This window comes from Pelobates fuscus, chromosome 8, assembly GCF_036172605.1.
Source record: "Pelobates fuscus isolate aPelFus1 chromosome 8, aPelFus1.pri, whole genome shotgun sequence".
Lineage (NCBI taxonomy): Eukaryota > Metazoa > Chordata > Amphibia > Anura > Pelobatidae > Pelobates > Pelobates fuscus.
Genome location: NC_086324.1, coordinates 145,671,069 through 145,695,042, shown reverse-complemented (window position 1 = coordinate 145,695,042; position 23,974 = coordinate 145,671,069). Strand labels below are relative to the sequence as shown.

The 23,974-nt window shown below is 43.1% G+C and overlaps 1 protein-coding gene across 1 annotated transcript; it reads right to left on the bottom strand.

Moving 5' to 3' along the window:
* Positions 1 to 6,320: 6,320 nt before the first annotated feature.
* GET4 (guided entry of tail-anchored proteins factor 4) lies at positions 6,321 to 23,683 on the bottom strand. Its single transcript, XM_063430385.1, has 9 exons — positions 23,498 to 23,683; positions 18,135 to 18,213; positions 17,815 to 17,896; positions 15,968 to 16,117; positions 13,474 to 13,612; positions 11,353 to 11,493; positions 9,710 to 9,785; positions 9,326 to 9,398; positions 6,321 to 7,187 (listed from the first exon to the last, which is right to left on the bottom strand). Exons 1-9 carry the CDS (start codon positions 23,647 to 23,649, stop codon positions 7,099 to 7,101), a joined length of 981 nt encoding a protein of 326 aa, XP_063286455.1. The 5' UTR covers positions 23,650 to 23,683; the 3' UTR covers positions 6,321 to 7,098.
* Positions 23,684 to 23,974: the final 291 nt, after the last annotated feature.

Here is a 23,974-nt window from a genome sequence, read left to right as displayed (position 1 = left end):
CCCATGTAACATTTGTGCCCTATATCAAGTAGTAGACTTGTATTCTGCATAGCAGGATATTTACTGGCATAAGATGTATGATTGCGTTACTCAGGGCTGCCATCAGAAATTTTGGGGCCCCTTACAAAGCTCAAGCTCTGGACCTTTGGGGCCCGCTCCTGAGTCCACCCAAAAGAGTTTAGTGTGTTTATAATGGATGGAGGGTGCTTGTATAGTGAATAGGAGTCTACGAGACTCTAACATCTAAGGCAGGGAGTAGGTTCTCTCTCTCTCATAAAATGGCATGCGTGCCACATTGCCCTGGTAACCCACGGCAACACTGACAGCCAGGAGAGGACCTACTGGAGGGGGAGGATGATGTTTGCTGGCTCCCCTCTTCAGTATACATGCAGACAGTGGCACAGGTTCCACAGGGGCACCATTTACAGCCATGTGAACAAGAAAGTACACCACTTTTGAATTCTCTGGGTTTACATATCAGGACATAATCATCTGTTCCTCAGCAGGTCCTAAAATTAGGTAAGTAATGGTATGAGGTGTTTGCGCTGATATGCTGATGCTGTGTTTGGTTTTTGCCAAACACCTCATACCAACTGTCAAGCATGATGATGGAGGGGTAATGATTTGGGCTTGTTTTGCAGCCACAGGACCTGGGAACCCTGCTGTCATTGAGTTGACCAGGAGAACCTTGTGAGGCCACCTGTCCAACTGCTAAAGCTTGGCCGAAATTGGGTCGCACAACAGGGTAATGATCCCAAGCACACCAGCAAATCTTCAACAGAACATAAACAAATGCCAGCAAACCTCAATGTAGTGAAGCAATGTTGTAAAGAAGAGTTGGCCAAAATTCCTCCACAACCATGTGAAAGACTGAGCCAAAGTCATACAGAAAACAATGACTTTATTTCTGCTAAAGGTGATCCTACAAGCTATTAAATCATAAGGTGTACTTTGTTGTTTTTACACATAGTTGCTCTGTTTTGGCTTTATAAATCATGACAAAGTGTAATATGTCAAATGTTCACCTGAGGTTATATTTACCGTAATTTAAGACCTGGTAAGGAACAGATGATTGCTATGTCCTGATATGTAAAACCAGAGAATTCAAATAGGGTGTACTTTATTTTTCCCATGACTGTATATAGCACGTATGATATACATATATATATATATATATATATATATATATATTAGGCTGTACTCTCCTGATAGCAGCCCTGGTGCTACTTACAGAACTAATAAGCCAAAGGTTCCTCTTCATTGTATGTGCTTGCCTTGCCACTGGCTAAATGTGAGCAGTGCATTCAGACTAGAGAGCGTGCACTGGCAACATCCTTCCATTCAACGTGAAACTGTTGTAATGTTCTAATGCCCAACAACCCACCCTATCCTTGCTGTTTAGGCTAATGAGAAAGCATTAACTTGAATGGCTGTGATTGGCTGATTGTAAGCTAACCGCTTTCAGCCAATCACAGTGCCCATTCCGGTATGAATGGGAATATCTAGAAGTGGCGTAGGCCATGGGAAGCCAGGAACCCTCCTTTAGTGTTGGAACTAAACCTCGGGATTCCAGGCACTATAACAATTCCTGCCAAATGGCAGAGAATTGAGCAATGAGACTGCAGCAGGATCTAAACACCAAAACTGCTTCATTAAAGGACCACTATAGTGCCAGGAAAACACTCGTTTTCCTGGCACTATAGTGCCCTGAGGGTGCCCCCACCCTCAGGGTCCCCCTTCCGCCGGGCTGGATGCAGAGGAAGGGGTTAAACACTCACCTTTCTCCAGCGCCGGGCTCCCTCGGTGCTGGAGAATCTCCTCCCTCTTCTTCCGTCATTGGCTGAATGCGCATGCGCGGCAAGAGCCCCGCGCGCATTCAGCCAGTCTCATAGGAAAGCATTCTCAATGCTTTCCTATGGACGCTGGCATCTTCTCACTGTGAAAATCACAGTCAGAAGCGCGGAATCGCCTCTAGCGGCTGTCAATGAGACAGCCACTAGAGGCTGGATTAACCCTAAAGTAAACATACCAGTTTCTCTGAAACTGCTATGTTTACAGCAGAAAGGGTTAATCCTAGGTGGACCTGGCACCCAGACCACTTAATTAAGCTGAAGTGTTCTGGGTGCCTATAGTGGCCCTTTAAGCTTAAGTTGTTCTTGTGCCCCCTGGTGTCCATTTACTTTACACAGAGTATTGCATGAAAATTAGGCAACACATAAATTATACATATATTGAGAAGTTTGAAAAATACTGATATTATAGACGGATCTTGGAAAAAGAAAAAAAACAGTGTTAGGAATACAAAGTTGTATTACTTACACTAAAGTGCACTTGCCCCATGGCAATAAAAGGGTTGTTCAGTCCCTTGGCCCTGGCTCAGTCTCCAAAACCAGCAAGAGGGGGGAAGTTAATACGCATGCATGGCAACCACTATGCACACATTAGGCCTTCCCCATAGGAAAGCCTAGTACAGTTTTCCCCAATCCAGTCCCTCATGGACCATCAACAGTTCAGGTTTTGTCAGTATCTCCATTGGAATAAAACAGGGAAATACATAAATCCTGAACTGTTGATGGTCCACGAGGACTGGGTTGGGGAACATTGGCATAGTATCAATGAGAGTACCTATGAGGTTTTGCAAGACGCTGGACATCATCAACCCAAGTGTGTGGACATTCAGCATCATTTCAGAGTGTTATACTCCATGAAACAGCACGAGGCACCTCTAGTTTCTCTAGAACTGCTTTTAGCTGCAGGGATAAGGGGACTGTGACACTTCAACCAGACCACATCAAAGAGATGAAGTGGTCTTTGTGTCTATAGTTTCCCTTTAATTTAAATGTACAATTGCTTATGTTATTTATCTGCACTTCTAAATAACCTAGAACAGTGATGGCAAGCCTATTTGAGCCAGAATGCCCAAACCACCAGCACCTTCTCTTCCTCTCTCCTTCTCCCCAGCATCTCCTCTTCCTCTCTCCTTCTCCCCCAGCATCTCCTCTTCCTCTCTCCTTCTCCACCAGCATCTTCTCCTCCTCCTCTCTCCTTCTCCACCAGCATCTTCTCCTCCTCCTCTAACCCAAATTCTCCTCTCCTTCTCCCCCAGCATCTCCTCTTCCTCTCTCCTTCTCCACCAGCATCTCCTCCTCTAACCCAAATTCTCCTCTTCCTTTCCCCTTCTCCCCACAGCATCTCCTCTTCCTCTCTCCTCCTTCTCTAACCCAGATTCTCCTCTTCCTCTCTCCTTCTCCCCCCAGCATCTCCTCCTCCTCTCCCCCACTCCCCCCAGCATCTCCACCTCCTTCTCTAACCCATATTCTCCTCTTCATCTCTCCTCCCCCAGGATCAACTCTTCTTCTCTCCCAGCATCTCCTCCTCCTCTTCCCCAAGCATCTCATCCTCTTCCCTTCTCCCCCCAGCATCTCCACCTCCTTCTCTAACCCATATTCTCTTCTTCCTCTCTCCTCCCCAGCATCTCCTTTCTCTCTCCCAGCATCTCCTCTTTCTCTCTCCCAGCATCTCCTCCTCCTCTCTCCCAGCATCTCCTCCTCCTCTCCCCCAAGCATCTCCTCTCCCCCAAGCATCTCCTCTCCCCCAAGCATCTCTTCCTCTCCCCTTCTCCCCCAGCATCTCCTCCTCCCCTCCCCCAAGCATCTCCTCTCCCCTTCTCCCCCAGCATCTTTTCCTCCTGCTCCCCCACAGGATCTCCTGCCCCAGATTCTCCTCTTCCTCTGCCTCAGATTCTTCTCTTACTCTCCCCTTCTCCCCCCAGCATCTCCTCCTCCTCTCCCTCACCATCTTCCCTTCACTACCCCCAGCATCTCTTCTCTCCCCCCACTACCCCCAGCATATCTCCCTCTCCCTCCCAGCACATAAATAAGGTTTAATTTTTTTTTTGGGTGCGGGTGGGGGTTTGAAGTCCACCCAGGCTTCCTACCTGGTGGATCCGATTCCTTTCTGCTGCTGTGAGGGGGTGTGGGCGGCGCCTGATTGGAGTCATTTCCTGCCTCCCGGCAGCATCAGCAGAGGGAGCCGTGCTGGAACAGCATGTAATTCAGTGCTCCCTCGCAGCCCTCCATCCCACCCATCCGTGACATCATTATGGGCCCCCAGGCAAAGCAGTGCACTGGAGCCCTGCCTACACACAACTCTCAGGAATAAAAATTTAAATTATAGCTAAAATTAGGCTTATATTTACTAGTATCTCCAACAAATACAATACATACACACAGATTGCTGAATACAGTCACAGACTGCTGAATACACACACAAACTGCTGAATACACACCCACCCAGAATGCAGAGTACAGACAGACTGCTAAATACATACACACAAACACACACCCAGTCTGCTGAATACACACACATATTGCATTGAGGGGTGCAGTGTGTGTGTGTGTTTGCGGGTGCGGTGTGCTGTATGGGTGGTGGGGGGGGGGGAGAAGGGGTGCTACGTGTGAGGATGCTGCAGGTAGCAAATGTGTTTTTTTTTTTTTTAAATCCTGATCCATTATTAAAATCAACCTTTGGTGAAGTGGAGAGTTCACAGCCAGCCCTGGTGTTTCAGTGGTGGAAAGTTCTCTGTAGGTTCTGGCTGCAGATCTCTGGTCCTCCCGCACAATGCTGTGTGGAGCGTTGCTATGGGAATGTGCAGCAACACTCCACACAGGCTGCTCGCAGGAGAGTCGCTTCCCAAATCCCTCCCCCTGCCTCCCGCTATGAAAGCAGAGTAGGCGCCTGCCGTTTCGGGCAGGCAGGTGCCAACTCTGCATTGCTGCCGACCGGTGCCAGTGCCCCCCCTCACCCTGGCGACCTATGGCCTCGTGCCCACAGAGAGGGCTCAGCGTGCCATAGGTTCATTTTACAGTTATCTACTGGTCTGCAAGTTCCAAGGCATTATAGTTAGGAGAATGCCATTTAAAAAGCATGTTATTATATAATGAAACCCCCCAGCTGTCAAACAGCACTGTTGGGAGTTCTTTTTTTAATATTTAAAAAAAAATAAAAAAAATCCTTGACTTTAATCCAAGATTTCACACACGCCTATCCGTACATTTGTATTTTAATGTGTTTGCTGGGTGGTAGCTTAATAAAGCAGTCCCCAAATCCTATCACGCTCTTACACAACTTTCTGGGTTGTGCTCAGCTCCCATTTAAAATTATAGATAGCTAGGATTGGCAGAAAAAAGGCAGCTAGCTCCTAGTGTGGGCAGCGCTCAGGAGAGGAAAGTTTAAATATTGTAGATTTTCAGAAAATTGTCATTTCTGTTGATTTTGTATCCCAATTTTTATTTTTTTAGCAGATTCTGCTTTTTCTTGTTTGTGGTATATGTAAAACATTCTCTAACAGAATACCTTGTCCGTGTTATTGGAAGCGGAGATAGCGGGTGCTCTGGGTACCAATTTGTACATTTATAATGCAAGATTTAAAGAGACACTGTCACCTCAACCATACCTTTCTCTTATGGTTTCATCTCCTCTTTCAGAATCTGTTCTTCTGGTCTTCATTTCTGATCTATTTCTCTTTAAAACATAAGACAAAGTAGGGACTACTTTGTCAAGCATATGAACAAATACACAAGTCAAAGGGTTGGGGTTTAGGGCAACCTTCACCCTTTACTAGCTGGTCAAAGAAAGTAAAGCTCCACCATTTTGTCAAGCAAAGAGGAGACAATAAGAGTAAGGCAAGTTTGAGGTGCCAGGGTCACGTGGGAGACTTTTTTTTTTTTTTTTTTAAACATGTATAAAGTTTAACGATTCACTTGAGTTGAAGAAAATACTGGTTAGCTCTGAAAGCCAAGTGCCTGGATACAGAACCATGGATAAAAAAAAAAGGTTTGACATTTTATTTTCACAAATAAGGTGTTGATAAATTGATACAAATCAACCAAAATAAAAATAAAATAAAAAAAGTCAAATTTTTCTGCCCTTTTCCATTTCTGTTTTTTATTTTTAGTGAGGTTTCTCTTAACCAGATACTTGTTACTAAGTTAGCAATCAACCAGTTCCACACTTACGTTTTATCTGTCTCCCCATCTTAAGACACCTCAGACCCCTTTTTCAGCACTAAAGCAATCCTCCCATCACAGCGGTCATATAATGTCTTGATGCTTCTTTTACAAGTTCTATATTTACATTTATTTAATCAGATGGCTTATTGGAAGGATAGCACCCAAGAGGTCAGTGATCGGCCAGTCATAATAGAAATACATTTATTTCGATTTTACTAACTCTGCCCAGTATAAAAAATGATCGTTCCCCCATCCTCACGCACAGCCCGGTGATACAAATCCAGCAGAAAAAGGATCACATTCCCAATGTTTATAGGATAAATGTCATGATTTATTTTGTAGCACTGGGATTGGTCTGCCATGTTCGGTACCAGCACTACTGCTCTCAAAAACATAAAATAACATTTCACTACCAGTGTCACAGTCTGGCAGTGTATTTGGAACTGAAGGGGTTAATGTACAAAAATCACCTCTGTAATAAATATTGCATATTAAAAGAAAGTCCATTGTATTTAAATAATCTTAAGTGTGTCGTTTATATTGGCTGTGCACCTAACAAACAAGACTAGCACACATACCTAACCCAGGAACAGGGTGCAAAATAAAATGTTTAGCCGTAATACTCCATAAAAAAAAGAAGAAAAAATAATGGAATTCTTGCAGTCAGAGAATAAAAAAACGTGGCAGGTCTGGCAATGACAATACGGACAAATCATCTCTAAATCAAGCTACAGTCAAAATCCAGAACTAGAAGTAACGAATATAATAAGACTCAAAATAAATTTGTTTTCTCTCTAACTGCTTGGCTTTGACATTTCAAATAACCATGTGCTTAGCTTTAAAAGACACTTGGAATTAATGATCGGAATTGAAAAAGCAAAATTTGCTGGGGCCATTGCTAATATTTACTCAAACTATCTTTTCCAGCTACCCCTGTGATACAATTTATATTAGACCAAACATTTATATCTTCCATCCATTGGATACAAATGACTCTTCAAAGACTCAAATCATAGCATTAGTCGCTCCACATCCGGTTTTATTTTTGTATCATGCAGATCCTGGTCATACACATTCTGTCCCCTCCTCAATCTAGCTCTATTGGACTGCTATCTTCCTGGCCGTCTTCCACATCGTCATCTTCACCAGATCCCATCAGGCTATTTAAGAGGTTTCCTTAGAAAGAAAATTCAATGTTTACAAAATAGTAGAGAATAACAGTAAATAGAGTCATCTAGGTCATGTTTCTACACTAATAAAAAAAGGTTAATCTATATAATGCTGTCCCCTGTTCAAGGTGAGGACAGAGCATTATTCAGGATAGTGTAATACAGAGGTGCACCATGAGTGTAAGGTCAGCCACCAGGCCCAGATTAGCCATCAGGCAAACCAACAAATTCCAAGTGGGCTGAGATGGCCATGGGCCAAGGACAACAGCTAAGAAAAAAGTCTCTGCCTTGCCAGCATATACAGGGCCACTGCTATCCAAGTACCAGCCACAGAGGGTGCTGTGTGCCTTTATGAGCCAGAGGGTGTCGTGTTCCTTTAAGGCCAGTGCAGAGATCCAAGATCTCCCTAATCCGCCTAATGCAGCATTGGTGCCCATGGAGTCTCTAGTCTGCACCTCTGCCAAGCTCCAGTCATACAGATCATTTCTACGGATCAGAGTCCCTGTGAGATCAATGCACATGGTCTACACCCAGCAGAGGGTCAGACCAGAAGCACTCGCCACTAACCACCAGGATCTCAATGCTGACCCTCCCTGGCCCAAAGTATTTAAAAGGAAAGATGAGGGTTGTAAGACACACGATTGGTAAAAGGGGGGTTTAAGAGGCACACGAAGGGTAAACAGATAAGCAGAGATTTCGCAAGATGTTTATAAAGGGAATGAAAAAAACTACACCCACAGGGGTGCCAAGAAAAATAAATAAAACAAAAAACGTGCACCCAGGAATAACAGACCCTTGGCTTGCCACTGACTTAGCATACAGTGCAACGTAGGGAAAACTACACATTCAAAAATGTTGCACTTCGGATTCTTCACCCAACTCCAAGTTTGAAATGACAAAATCATTACAGTGTAAGTCATAGCGGAGAATGTCAATAAGGCATAAAAGTACAGCTGTGCATTCTAAGTGTGAACACAAGTTGCTGTGAGCTGTAACAGCAGCCTGAATGCAGGTACCCCCATAACTAACATACCAGCCATCTAATACAAAACTAATATATAACTATTGGCTCTACAACAAACATGAATGGATGGGGAGTGATCCTCAATCAGAAATGGTAACTATATTTTGCTATTAAGCACTTCACCTTTTTGCCTTTTAATTGTCTGAAAATGATTTGATTATAACTCATGTAATTTTTTATTTTGTTTTATTTCCCACCTCTAGATTTCTGTGTTTAAAAAAATAAAACCAGTGCGCCTGTGGTTTTCACAACGTATACTGAGAATCATCCGTCAATAGAAACAATTGGAATGCTAATGCGTTTTTTCATTGAAGTTATATCTGAAAACAGGTTGCAAAATCTGCAGCTCTCTCTTGTCTGCAGCCTTTGCAAGCCTTCCCCTTTTAATCCCGCCCAGATTTTCTGTAGCTGACCAATCACAGACTTCCCAATGCAGCTGCCTCTTGAATTTAGCTCCACGTAGCTAACCAAACCAGGAAGTAACATGACCGGTGGTCTGCTTGAAAGACAAGGGGTCTAACCAGGTTAATTTCTATTAAAATCTGCACTTATTGCAAAATGAAAAAAAGAGCACACATTCTTTACACATAAATCATTAGGGGTCTGGAGTGTCCATTTAATGATCTAAAAGCTCTGGATAAGAAGGATGAGTCAAGAAACTAAAGTCTAAAAAGAAAAACACAGTTAAACCACAGTCAACACTTCCGGTTTGTGTTCTCTTCTTCCACACAGACTACATGGGGAGCAGATTAAAAAGTACAGGGATGGTGTTGCACATAAACCAGCAATAGCTGTGGCTCAGGTGATCACAATACCTATATTAAATCAGCCAATCGCGATTGAAAAACCCATGGTCACTCACAAGGAAAAGCAATATTTAAAGGAGTTGTACTCTATATTGCTAAGCGTAACACAAGCAGACAATCCTTCCACTAAAGAAATGATCTCCAAATGTTGGAAAGCAGACACTGGTATGTTTACAATATGGATATCCCACAGTAGCAATGGCTTATTTAAAAAATAAAAATGATTTTGGTCCTTCTGAAAGTAGCTTGGGGTAACATGTTCTACATTCCTGGGTAAGACCATTCCAAAAAGAAACCTCATTGGCCTGTACTCACCCAGTAAACCCCCATATGAAGAGGACTGTTTAGGAGGAACACCAAAGAAAAGTTGTCCTATTCGGTCGAGGTACTTTAAGACAAAATAAAAACAAAATGCATTATCATTACAATAACAGTGATTTAAGTATGAAATTCACAATTGTAGCAGAGTACCAGCATTAAAGGTGTTTAATAATATAATATACACATTAGCAATCAATGTAATCCAGGGATGGTTAATATTTAGAGTCACTACAAGTACCAAGCTATTTCATCATTATGCAGTGGTGTTGATGTCTAGACCCTGTCCCTTTTTTCCGGCAATGTAAAGCGTTTGGCCATAAACACATCTCAATTGGCTGTCAGACAGAGAACATTGGAGGCATTTATTAGACAACCTACCTCATTATACATGGGGTCTCTCTTCAAGGAAAGCTGATACTGCTCGCACAATACTGTAAATACTGTTAATTTTCCCCTAGATAGAACATTAAAAAGAAAACATGTCAAAATCAACATGGTACATCTATCAGTTGGTGTATTTGGTGCTGATGTAATGGGATTACCAGGGTCAATTAATAAACTAACTTCCCATCTTCAGGCCAGCATGGGGATTATAATGAGAGATGTGGAGCTAGCTAGCACATCATATTCTGGATATCAATGGACTTAAAGGGCCAATCGACCAGGCCACTTCATCCCTATCGAACAAGGGACAGGGACACTAAAGTGTTAGTGTTCCTTTAAAAGGCAAATCTATGACAATTCGTGTTAATGTTCAAGCTCAGGCCCTCCAGCAAATGGAAAACAAACTATTAGTTCCATGAATTTGCACTGCAGTCGAGCTAATTAATAAGCAGTTCCTCTTCTTTGCAACAGCAGTTGGTGTGGACATTGCTGGACCTATTCATGTTAATGGATACACAAGAGTTTCAATGCTCCGTGGCGTGAATGAAATGTGCGAATGATGAAAGAAGATGTTGCCCCTAATAATCAGGATACATAGTCACTTTAGGGTCTATGATGCTAATCACTTAAAGGGACACAATAGGCATCAAAACCACTTTAGCTTAATGAAACAAACAGTTTTAGTGTATAGATCGTCCTCCTGCAGTCCCACTGCTCCAATTCTCTGCCATTTAGGAGTCAAATTACTTTTTGTTTCTGTTTTAGCAGCCCTACTCACTCCTCCCCATGCTGTGACTGACACATCATGCATAAAAAAAGTTTCACTTTCAATCAGATGTTAACTAGCATTCAATGTTTTTATCTCCTACTCTGTAAATTGAATTTTAGTCACACACAGCTGGCCCCTGTAGGGTCTAGAAGGCTATTAACAGCGCAGGTGATAAATGTTAAATCAAACAAAATGCGCTATGAAAGAAGTTTACAAAGTTAGATTGCTCTTTAACCCCTTAAGGACACATGCCATGTGTGACATGTCATGATTCCCTTTTATTCCAGAAGTTTGGTCCTTAAGGGGTTAAAGGAAGTGTTTAAAAAGGCTGTGCAAGTCACCTGCAGGGATGTGTTTAGGGCTGAATAAACAAAGTGATTTAACTCCTAAATGGCAGAGAATTGCGCAGTGAGACTGCGGGGGCATAATCTATACACCCAAACAGCTTCAATAAGCTACAGTTATTTTGGTGACAATCGTGTCCCTTTAATAGGAGTGGATGGACAGATGGAGAAAACAGGGTGCTCAGTCCAAAAATAAATTAAAATCCTCACATTAATGCACACCTTTAAAGAGGAACAAAACCAGAGTAAATTAATGATTTCCTCGCTTTATTAATCATTAAAAAATGAATTCAGAACAATGGCAGCTAAATAGCACAAAATATATTTATGAAATAAAGTGTCAACAGTAGATGGGGAAGGTAGGGGGGAGAGATAGACACAAACCGTGCACCAAGTGAGCTGAACACATTTCGTGCCTGACGGGCAGCTTAGAAACAGTTACTATTTGCGGAGTTTGATAGACTATACAACTTGACTAGTAAGGACACCTGAGAGCTCCCCCAATTCTTGTCTCGAAAACTTACCCATCAACTGCCAGCAGAAGAAACCAAATGAAGTTTAAAAGAGGTTGTACAAATGGCGGACCCCTTTCTATTGACGGATGCTTCTCAGTATACGTTGTGAAAACCACAGACGCACTGGTTTTATTTTTTAAACACAGAAATCTAGAGTTGGGAAATAAAACAAAACAAAAAAGTTGACAATTACATGAGTTATAATCAAATCATTTTCAGACAATTAAAAGGCAAAAAGGTGAAGTACGAGAAAGAGGAACTCAAGGGGCCGGAAGATGGGGAGGGAAGAAAAAGCACCCCCGTACCCCACTACCGTGCCTCCAGAGCACAAGGGTCACCTAGACTGGGTTGAAGGGGGTAACCCTAGAAATTGTAGAAAAAATAAAGGAAAACCCTAAAAGGATATCTTACATAAAGACCCAATCCAATCTCAGCAGTAGTATGGTAGCCAAAAATAACAAAACTTTATTGAAATCTATTAAAAAACCTGGGGAAACCAGTGATAGACAGAATCATATAAGGAGGAACATGTATGGTAGAAAAACGGCTCTTCATGAGCCCAGTAGCTAGAAAACACCCTCACAGGAAAAGGAGAGGAGAGGAGAGGGAAGACAGTATATACCACCATGCATTGCTCAGGGTACAGCAGTGCCTTGATGTGGTAAGTAAGCTTATACGTTAAAGGACCACTATAGTGCCGGGAAAACACTTGTTTTCCTGGCACTATAGGGTCTCATTGTTTCCCCCCCCCCCCCCCCCCCTCTCCCACTGGGCTCTAGGGGGTGGAAGGGGTTAAATCCTACCTGTTTTCCCCCACCGGGCTCCCTGGGCACGGGGAACTCTCCTCCTCCTTTTTGCCGTCATCGGCTGAATATGCATGCGTGGCAAGAACCGCGCGCCCATTCAGCTAGTCCATAGGAATGCATTCTCAATGCTTTCCTATGGACGCTGGCGTCTTCTCACTGTGAAAAATCACAGTGAGAAGCGCCTCTAGCGGCTGTCAATGAGACAGCCACTAGAGGCTGGATTAACCCATTTGTAAACATAGCAGTTTTTCTGAAACTGCTATGTTGACAGCAGGCAGGGTTAATCCTAGCTGGACCTGGCACCCAGACCACTTCATTAAGCTGAAGTGGTCTGGGTGCCTATAGTGGTCCTTTAATCACCATTGGAGTGATATTAAAACCTGTTTAGATGTGCAGATAATTTGGGATAACATGCGGGTAATTATTATTTTTATTTCCAATGTTAAAAATTCTGTTTGTGTTAAAAACCAAATGGCTGCAGTATGTATAGACAGTCTATGAGACATATGGATATTTAAAGGGACACTCCAAACACTACAGCCCGCTGACAAAACCAGCTGAGCACTCTCAGCCAATAAGTATGGTCCTTCTTCGCTCTGTAGAGGAATATACCAGAAGGAACAGATGCCCGGCTGGAGCAAGGTAAATTGTTGTATCATTCTTAAACGTTGACTAATGATTAATTGCACTGGGAGGGTGACACAGCACTCCTAGCATACAGTGCTTATGGTGCTTGGAGTGTTCTTTTAACTATTTCCTGCTCATGTGTAACAGAGCCTGGGGGAAAAAAAATAAAAAACATCACAAACAGATCTACAATACACTGGTATTCTTTTCAAGCAGGATTTAAACCATCTGTGTGTCACGTCAGATACTTAAAGGGACACTAGAAAGCCAAAAAAACAAACTAATTTTCCTGGCACAATTTGTCAAGGTCCCCACGTGATGCCTGGGTCAGGCTGAGCCATGTCCCACGGCGCTGGCTCAGCTCTGCCCACACTACATCATTCGTATTGATGATCTCAGTCAGCAGACGCAAGGTGACTAAATGGATTAGTTTTTTCCCTTACTTCTAGGTGGGGGCCCAATATTCAAAATAGGTAGGATAAGACAAATGGAAAATCAGAAAGTACCAGTAAACTTGATAATGTGGAGGGCAGTATTTGTATTGTCTGTTTAACTTACAAAGCATGCGACAAAATGCAAAAAAAATAAAATAGTAAAAATAAATACATTGCGTGAGAGGGAAAATATTAATATGATTCTCAAATGAATTTTTTAAATAAATTTTGTATTTCAGCCGGTGCCTCTCATTTAGACTTACTGTAAGACTGCCTGAACCACGAACATGTCCACCTCAGCGCGGTATCCTCTGGTGGATGAAAATTCTACTAACATATTAGCACAGCCTTCTCCGTCTGACGAGTGCAGGAAGTGATATCGTGATTCGTAATAGTTTTGCTCTAAGGAGGAGACATTTCATTAGCTCAAGGCGTGGATCTACATGTTCCCTACAGCAAAAAGATCCGAATTACAGAGTCCATGTTATTCACAAGAAGCCTCAGTTGGTCCACTTCAGGTAGGTATTCAAATTTACTCTACAAACAAATGCAGATTAAAATACTTGATTGAAGCTTTAATCCTTCTCCTCAAGGTGGCCGCCACATCACACTTTAAAGGAACACACCAAGCACCATAACCCCGATAGAGAGCTGTAGTGGTTTGGTGCCAGAAGTACCTGGTGCCCCTTCCCCTATTTTAAGGTGTCAAACTATTTTCAAATGGCTTGCCTGGGATCTGCCAGTTGCTGCTCCCTGTCTCTACTACCATTGCTGGAAAGACAGAATTTTATAAGCAACAGCACTGCAGGGCTCAGCGCATTGACAGAGCAATCAGTTATCAGCTCATCTAATGAATAAAGTAATGCATTGCAGTGATTAGCGCAAGAGGGTTAATGGAGCTCGTAATTAAGATGTTCTCAGGATTCACTTATGGTAGAGCAGACAGGAAGTGGCATCCAGCACATCCCAGGTAATAAGTCAAATCGTTTGGGGATGGTGGGGGCACAAGGACACTCCTGCACGATAACCACAACAGCAAGAAGTAGTGGCTATGGTGCCGTGTGTGTTCCTTTAAGGGGGTACGCATGTGCCTCCATGTAGGAATGATGCAGTAACCTACAGTGTCACTTGGAAATGACAGGTATGAACAGGAGGTTGCCATATTGATAGTATTTCCCTTGTTGCCAACTTAATTTATAAATTCTCATACATAAGACGAAAGGAATACAATTTAATCTGTGTTTGCAAAGGTTATTCACTAAAAGTGGAAATTGTTGGGAATTCAGTGTGAATTCCCAGATAATGTCCAATGTTTTATTCAATGGTGTTACACAAAGATATGACAGTGCCCTGGTAAGGAACACTTGGGACACCATAACCACTACAGCTCTGACACTGCCCCATGTTAAGCTGGGATAATGTAAAGTTCTAGCATTTTTTGACTGCTTAACTGACAACCACACTGCATTTGTTGCATCTGGCCTACAGGAAAATCCATGCTAAAATTTGTTTTGACAGTTTACTGTGGAGTGGTGCCAGGTCACTCCTGGCACCATAGCTACTAGAGAGGCATGTAGTGGTTATGGTATTTGGGAGTCTTTTGTTTGTTTTTATTGCTTTCCTGGAAAAAAACAACATCAAATAAAACATTGAAAATAACCTATAACTTAACGAGATGCTCACATTTCTTGGAAATGTACATTACAGGTTTAGCAAGCCACATCATAATTCACATCAGACATCGTAAATGAAAAATGAAAAACCATGTTTAAATTTCTCCTTTTCTCTGTATACTTTCTCTATACTGGCATCGAGGTGCAAAGGACAAAGCTAATTACATGATTGACAGGGAGCCAAGATGTAGGCCATTAGCAGAATAGACAAATTTATATTTTTCATTTTATTATTCACACCTCCCAAATACATCTGTTAAACGTAGGGATAAGTAAGCATTGTATTAAAGGTTATATGTCCCAATCTACTTATGCTCTTTTAAAAGAACATGAGATTTCACCAATAAATTGACCCCATTAAGGATGACAAACCACTGTAATATTTAAATAGAATGCACTAAATACAAAAATCAATAACAGAATAAACACAATCCATCCTCGTCATGTACAAACACATTGAAGACCAAGTCTGCTTCATATTAATTGGAACATACAAATCTATTGTTTATAGTTGCAGAATCCCTAGCACACAGATATTAAAGGTTAGGGTTAGCCAAAATTCTGATCCTAGCCTCACTGCTGTCCGTCATCCATTTGTTCCCACAATGCCCAAGGAATAGCTTGTGCATTGCAGTCAGTATAACAGCAGAGCAGACTTTATGGAGATGGGATGGAGATCTACAGCAGAATATTAAAAGGTATAAGTAAACTCTACACGGACTAGCAATGCTGTTAGCCCAGGGAACTGTGGTCACTAAACGCTCCACATTTTCATTACAAAAGAGTATGCTACAAACAAAGATTAAGAAATAAGCGTACAAATCTACTATGGTTTCACCCTCGTTAAACAACAAAACATAAAAATGAGGCATCCAAATCCTAGAAATGTGTTGCATTAATGCTAGTGTTGTATTGATCCCATGATGTACCTATGCATACGTTTCCCCTGCTCTACCTTCTGTACCCCATCTCATATGCCTTAAATAAAAGAAAGAATTATAAAAAAAAAAAAAAAGAGAGAAATAAGCGTACAATCTATTCCAACCTGCTAACACACATACTAGAAAAACGTAACGTATCTTACCTTTCCATAACGTAATTGCAAGGAACTGGTGTAATTTTGGATGACCAAATTTGCCAGATCCCCCAGATGACCATTTCAAAGCCCTGGACACAAAGGCAACTCTTTCAGGAGAATTTGGATCCATCAAGCTAAATAGTTTGGCTAAGTTTTCTAAAAGAAAGAAAATAGTAAGTCAGGACGGTGTAGAAAAAATGTTAAAGTGACACGAACATTTATTTTACTGTTTGCATCAGCACAACTGATCAACATGGCTGCCGACACACATTCACTATCACTGGAAGAAGAAACCTTCTACCAAATAAATAGACACATTTCTCACAGAAGGAAGCAGGCAGTGATTGGCTAAGACCAAAACAATCTGTGTGCTCCATGACAGCATATGAAGCTTCCCTGTAGATAATACAGCATATATCTCAAAAACTAGGTGCTATTTTATCCTCTGCCTTAAATTAATTTCTTAAAGGAACACAAAAATGTATTTCATTACATTATAGTCTTGCAGCATGTTTTTTTTTTTTATTATTATTATTATTATTAAAGGGTTTCTCCAAGCCTTTTTTGTACTGAATAGAATAATGTCCTATTTGCAAAAAAATGCTCAAAGAGTGGTTAATACGAGTTGTAAAAGAGAGAAGCAGTTACGCCTGTTGCCACTGTTCAGTACATGCTGACGACAGATGGAAATTATGCACAGAATTGACATAAAGCAGCCTGGTACAGAGTTCTGGACTGCCTAAGTCACCTTTGCTGGGGGTACAACTAGCGCCCAGCACACAATCGCCAACATCTCAAGATGTGCAGTGTTTCAAACTGGAAAAACTGCACATCCAGGCTGCTAGCACCATGACCACTTGAAATTAGTGAAGTGGTCATGGTGGTTGGTGTAATCCTTTAATTAATGAACAAACAGAACCGTTGCAGGATTTTCCCTCAGATTGCAGTAGTAGCCTGTGGGCCCTTATGTGCAGGATGAACTAACATATTTAACATAGATCATCACTTTAATCAGTGCAGCAGAAAAATACAATATTAGGAGACATAATGAGGGATATGATCCTTTACAGCTACAACTGGAAGGTTATTCCAAATATCTACTATCCTTTCCGTAAAGCAGTGTTTCCACGTCTTACTGCCGGTGTGTGCCGGTGTACTAGGATTACATTCTCAAGGTCATCTTTATGTTATGGATTTTTGATATATTTATCGAGCGCATGCTTTATTTAGCATGTACATAACTATACGCTCAAGGTTTGGCAATCCCACACGATAATAAGTGTGTGTAATTATACACACACACACACACACACCACATTATCTGGCCGTTACTTTAATGTTTTGTTACACTATACTGCGCGAATGGTGATGTCATCCATGCATTTACTTCCCATAATGAGCAAGAGCAATGCACAAATGACCTCCAGCAGCTGTTGCAGAACAATGTCTCAAACTGCCTGAGATTAGTGGTAGTTCTATTCTCAATTGTAATGGCAGCAGCCGAAATAACTGCCACCTGGGACCGTAACAACAACAACTAATCTCAGGCAAATGTGGGCCGTGTAATTCCCAGTGAACATACACACATTCACACTTTAAAAAACAAAAAAAATATAAAACATTTGTCACCTTTTGGGGTCCTTGCATATTTTGCAAAGATCCCAAATGATAACATTGCCACTTGGGGAACAGTAGAATGGGGGTGCAGCAAAGGTGAGTTGTGCCTACTTGATGCTGTCCCCCGAGCTACCACTCCACAAGTGGAAGTGTCACCATTAATTGTCTATGCACTCCTGGCACCATAACCACGACACCATAGAAAGGGGCATGTCAGGTATCTTGTCCAGACTCACCTAATAACTCTTCAGTAACTTTAGCTTCAGATTTTTCTAAAGATTCCAAAACTAGCATGGATAAGTCAGCAGCACTGTTTTGCTGCAAGACAATAGAGAGAGTTGGACGTTAAGCAAGAAAACAACAATAAAAATACAAATCAAAATGTGACAGTTCTGTGTTGCCGAAGAGATAGCTTTGCAGAACAATGCTGAATTCATGAGCGTCGCTTAATGAAAACCTTCACATGTGGCAAAGAGTCAGGCATTACCAAATAAGGCAAGAAAATTACTTTAATAGATGGAGCCAAAGTAACAAATATAGGAAAACAAGTTCTTACTTGACCATGGCTGAAGAAAAGCAGGGCCCCAGAATACAATAATTCTCTTGCTTCTGCGTGTTTGTTCTGTGACATATACCTAGGATTAAACAGGTTAATTTATAATCCCTTCAAAAGACAAAGCAGGCAGACAACAATATTGACAGACATGCATTAAAATTTTATTAGACGACATTAGATTGCCGACAACAACTGAATTGTAGTACGTGGTGTATCTATACCTACGTTGCTGATTTTAAAGCAGGCTAAATTATTAAGCAGCAGTCGATGCACTATAAACACTACAGCCAGCTGTACTGGTTAAAGTTCCAGTAATGCATTGGTGCTGTTCCAGAGTAATAAATCAAATTGTTTTAAAATGGTTTGAGATGTCCCCTGGGTGCCTCCATTTGAGAAATATCTAAAGTGGAAGTTCCCCTTCTACAATAGTGATCGTAATTGTATCCAAATTTGGGCAACTTGTCAGTCGAGGCTTTCAGCCAATTAACTCAAATATGTGGGCTGTAGTGGTTATGGTGCCTAAACTGCCTCTTTAACGCCATAATAGCACCCACGTCTAGAGGAATATATATATTCTGGAAGATAACACTGCACTCCAACTGCGTAGCTATTCAGATGCCCAGTAACACACTGCATAAATATCCAATTCAGATTGGCAAAAAAACATATATAAATAAATGTATTTATTTAGATATCGCCAACGTGGGCTCGGCCCTCACATTCCGGTCTTGTTAAAGTGGGTGGAGCCTGGCATTGGAAATATATATTACAATAAATAATGTGCGTGAATACAAACTTTCTGCTTCTGTGGTTGATGTGGTTCTTACTCTCACTCATCCTGACTCCACTATGCCTGCTTTATTTTCAGTGTTAAAGGAATCAAACTATAATTTCCTTATCTTTGCTGCTTTGACTAACCATTATCCAGGAATATTATTATTTTCTTTGGGACATCTCAACATCTGTAAAAGATATTTAATAGTAACACCACTCCCTCCGCTATCCCTTATTTGGGAATGTAACGGCTTCTCCCTTCCAACTAGATTTTGCTAATTATCCTATTATTTATAGTTGAAACGAGAGCTAAAGCCTTGGGACAGGTATGCCATCTCCTTGAGAACAAAGAGTAGAGATGTACCTTCTTCCCAAACTCGTGTATTTCAGGCTCTCTCGATTCCATTTTGTGTTTTAGATTTTAAATCCCTTCAATCAGCTACAGACAATTTCATTTGGTAGGGATAGTCGGCACAGAGCAGCTCAACCAGTTTTATTTCATCCTGAATTCCATAAAGGTTTGGGCCCACCCACTCTTACATCATATCACACTGCTGCTCAGCTGGCATTAGATTCAGATTTATGCACTCCAGATCTTCCGCAATTATTTTTACTTTGCGTTGAAAATCTTCCCACCCACCAATTCACACTAATTGCCCCTCAATATTAAATTTTTTGCGGATTTGAGATAAATACGCTCATAGGTCTAACCTTATAATTTTCCTTTCCCCACTTGCTCCCATTTTGTGTAACCAAAACCTCTCTTATTTTGCCCAACAGAAGGATGTTTCTCACTTTTGAAACCATTTCTTCTAGAGTCTTGTTAACTTCTAAAGTTTTCCATTCTTCCCATCTTCACGTTCTCTTTCTTGTCTTCACCTCCTCTTTTTCTTTAATTTAGCATTTCGACCTTCTTTATGGCCGTTTACTATAACTGGCATTGGGTCACCCTATTTGTTAGCTCTCTTTATTGATCTGCTGGTCAGGGTTTTGCCTTCATTAACCCCTTAAGGACCAAACTTCTGGAATAAAAGGGAATCATGACATGTCACGTGTCCTTAAGGGGTTAAACTGATACTCGTGTGCTCATGCTACACTATTTTATCCTTCATGTGCTATTATCAGTTTGTAAAATTGACGTATTTCTTTGCTGGTTGTACTAGTGATTTATTTTTATTGCACTTGCGGTATCTAAATAAAGGTTAAAAGAAATAAAATGTAAAAATTCAGGGGCCATTTCCAAGCACAAAAACAACTACATAAAGCTTTAGTGTTTATGGTGCTTGGAACATCTTTTTAATCTCAAAAATATTACCAAAGCAACCTAGTCCCACGAAAGACCTGCTATTACAATTATTTTTTAAATAAATTATAAAGTATTATCCCCCCCAAACACATGTAACAAAATTGTGATTCCAATAGCGACGACTATTTCTTCACAGGGATTCTGTTTCCCAAACGTTATTTTTGGCAACGTATTATATAATCTAGAAATGATTTACTTTACAGTGGACATTAACATGGCTTCAGTTGCAACCTAGTACTTCAGGAATGTTGGCCATGTCTTGTGGTTTTACAAACAGGTTTTATCACTGGCACTGCCAGGAGGCGACAGACAGCTCCTGTGATTGGTTAAAAGAGGCAATTAAAGGGACAATGTAGGCACGGTGTCTGCTTCATCTCATTAAACTGGTTATAGTGTCTGGAGTCCTCTGGTACTGTCATTTCATTCAGCAATAAACAGTTTTTAATATGGTTATGTTTTAATGCTAAACTAAAGTCTCTGGCAGTACATCCCCTCTGTGCTGATTTGACCAATGGGCAGCTGTGATTGGCTGAGAGTGTAAGCTGACTGCTTTTAGCCTATCAGACCTCCAACTGATGGTATGAATGGGTATAACTATAAGAAAGCGTGTGATCTCTGCCTTAGCCACACCTCCAGAAGGGGCCAGGATGTGGATGGTCAGTGACCCTTATATTTCTAATGGTGTACAACCAAATCAGCTATGATATAACTGTTAAACGCAACTGAAAAAAATATTAAATACGGAATCTTCATCTGGGACAGGAATGCGCTTATGGTGCTTCGTCTGTCAGGAATCCATGTCAGTGCTGTACTCACTAAAGCATAACACTGATTTCTATAGAAAAATTATTACGGGAGCTGCCATAAACAATGTCCGTTTCCTCACAGCTGGGGGAGCTGACAAAACTTGATGACATGTTAGGTCTTAGGAAAAAAAAATGCTTAAGTTAAAGTAGTCCCTGCTTTGTCGTATATTATCTTTAGACTTTGCGGGAATTTCAGTGAAATTTCAACACAGTCAATATGAGCATTTCATCGAGAATGTATGTAACTTATTAAAAAAAATAATCTGGAATCTTGGGCCAAGGCTTTGAACAGACCACAAAGCCAATTGTTATGATCCCTTCAGTATCTAAGCCTCTCAGGATAGTATAGATGGGTGGGTAACATATGTTTTTTTTTTTACAAACATTTAATTAATTATTAGGAGTTTGTTTTCCACAGAAGGAAACAACTTATCAGTGATCCCAAAATAGTGGCAAAAAATGTCTACATTTTCCGCCTTCACCTATCAATGTGAAAACAATTTGGATCTGAGCACGTTAATATATTTCAGTGACATTCATAGAATAACTTACTGGACACTGGGTAACTGAAAGTTTAGCCTTCACACTAGGCATATAATGTGTCTAGGACTGATGTGAGCTAATGGTTTTATTAAATGAATGGTTACGTAATAAGCATACACTGATCCAAATAAAAAATATCAATCTTGCAAGTGGCACGTCTCTTCCAAAATTAAAGAACTGAAAATAAAAAATTCCAACCTATTCAAACACCCACAATAGGAAGGAGACTTTGGCTCCAACAATGCAGTGTGGCTAATGGTTGCCCACTTAGTATATATGGTAGTCATACTGTTGCACTGGGGGTGTAGTCCTGTCATATGTAATATTTGGTTCACTCCCATTTTGCTAAGCCAGCTAATGTTCACTCTTTAGCAGACCAGCTGCTCTGTGGACTACTAGCCTAGAAGGTGAGCAAGCCAGGAGGCTGCCCCGGTGTGAGCTAGGTTTCCCCCATGGTGTCCAGCCAGGAGGCTGCCCCGGTGTGAGCTAGGTTTCCCCCATGGTGTCCAGCCAGGAGGCTGCCCCGGTGTGAGCTAGGTTTCCCCCATGGTGTCCAGCCAGGAGGCTGCCCCGGTGTGAGCTAGGTTTCCCCCATGGTGTCCAGCCAGGAGGCTGCCCCGGTGTGAGCTAGGTTTCCCCCATGGTGTCCAGCCAGGAGGCTGCCCCGGTGTGAGCTAGGTTTCCCCCATGGTGTCCAGCCAGGAGGCTGCCCCGGTGTGAGCTAGGTTTCCCCCATGGTGTCCAGCCAGGAGGCTGCCCCGGTGTGAGCTAGGTTTCCCCCATGGTGTCCAGCCAGGAGGCTGCCCCGGTGTGAGCTAGGTTTCCCCCATGGTGTCCAGCCAGGAGGCTGCCCCGGTGTGAGCTAGGTTTCCCCCATGGTGTCCAGCCAGGAGGCTGCCCCGGTGTGAGCTAGGTTTCCCCCATGGTGTCCAGCCAGGAGGCTGCCCCGGTGTGAGCTAGGTTTCCCCCATGGTGTCCAGCCAGGAGGCTGCCCCGATGTGAGCTAGGTTTCCCCCATGGTGTCCAGCCAGGAGGCTGCCCCGGTGTGAGCTAGGTTTCCCCCATGGTGTCCAGCCAGGAGGCTGCCCCGGAGTGAGCTAGGTTTCCCCCATGGTGTCCAGCCAGGAGGCTGCCCCGGTGTGAGCTAGGTTTCCCCCATGGTGTCCAGCCAGGAGGCTGCCCCGGTGTGAGCTAGGTTTCCCCCATGGTGTCCAGCCAGGAGGCTGCCCCGGTGTGAGCTAGGTTTCCCCCATGGTGTCCAGCCAGGAGGCTGCCCCGGTGTGAGCTAGGTTTCCCCCATGGTGTCCAGCCAGGAGGCTGCCCCGGTGTGAGCTAGGTTTCCCCCATGGTGTCCAGCCAGGAGGCTGCCCCGGTGTGAGCTAGGTTTTCCCATGTGTCCAGCCAGGAGGCTGCCCCGGTGTGAGCTAGGTTTTCCCATGGTGTCCAGCCAGGAGGCTGCCCCCCTGTGAGCTAGGTAGAGGCTGACATGTAGCACTGCAGCGAACACGGACTACATTTCCCATGAAGCTCAGCACAGAGCGCACCAGCTGTTACAGTCAGTCAGTCTCCAGCAGCCATCACTGTTTTTTTCCCCCTGGGGGGGGGGACGACATGTTCCACAGCCCCCCTCCCCTTCAAACCAATCTCTAGGCCCCCTGAGCAACCGTGCCCCCTAGCAACCAGGACCTGGAGCCAATCACAGGGCAGGTCCGGCAGTGAGGGGGTTAATGTCAGGCGGCTGTCAGACGGACAGATCCCGCAGCCAATCACACGGCGAGAAAGGAACGCCCCGCCCACCCGCACCTAGCAACACGGAGCCGCAGCCACCAATCAGCGCTGGAGGAGTGTGCGCTCGCGGCCTCGGAAAGCTCTGGAATGAGGGAAGGAGGGGGCGGTTGGAGCCCGGGGGAGACAGCGCGCGGGGCGGGCGGTACCTGAAGAACAGGGTCCGGTACATCTGGTGGGCCTCGTAGTAATCCCCCTTCTCCACGCTGGCCCGCAGCTTGCCTTCCACCCGCTGCACCCCTCCCCGGTTCCGAGCGCTGCCTTTGGAGCCTTCCTGCTCCGCCATAGCAGCAGCCATCATGTGGAGGGCAGCGTGACGTCACCGCGCTCTACGCAGCTCGGCTCGCGCACTGCGCAACGTACGGCAGCCGAGCTGGGTCAGGCGGCAAAAATGGCAGACGGGTCACATGAGGTCCTCCATCGCAGCTGATTGGCTGCCGCAGCGCTACCCCCCCCGTCTGACAGCCCTGCCATGGTTTCCATGGAAACCTACCCGTCTCCATGACGATGGGCCTCGGACAGTGATAGGGAGATAAGTTAACTAGTCGAGGCTTCTTTTAATGGACCTGCAGCCTTATCCAGGCAGTAAAAGAGTCACTGTGATCCTTTCATGTCTTCCTGCTGCG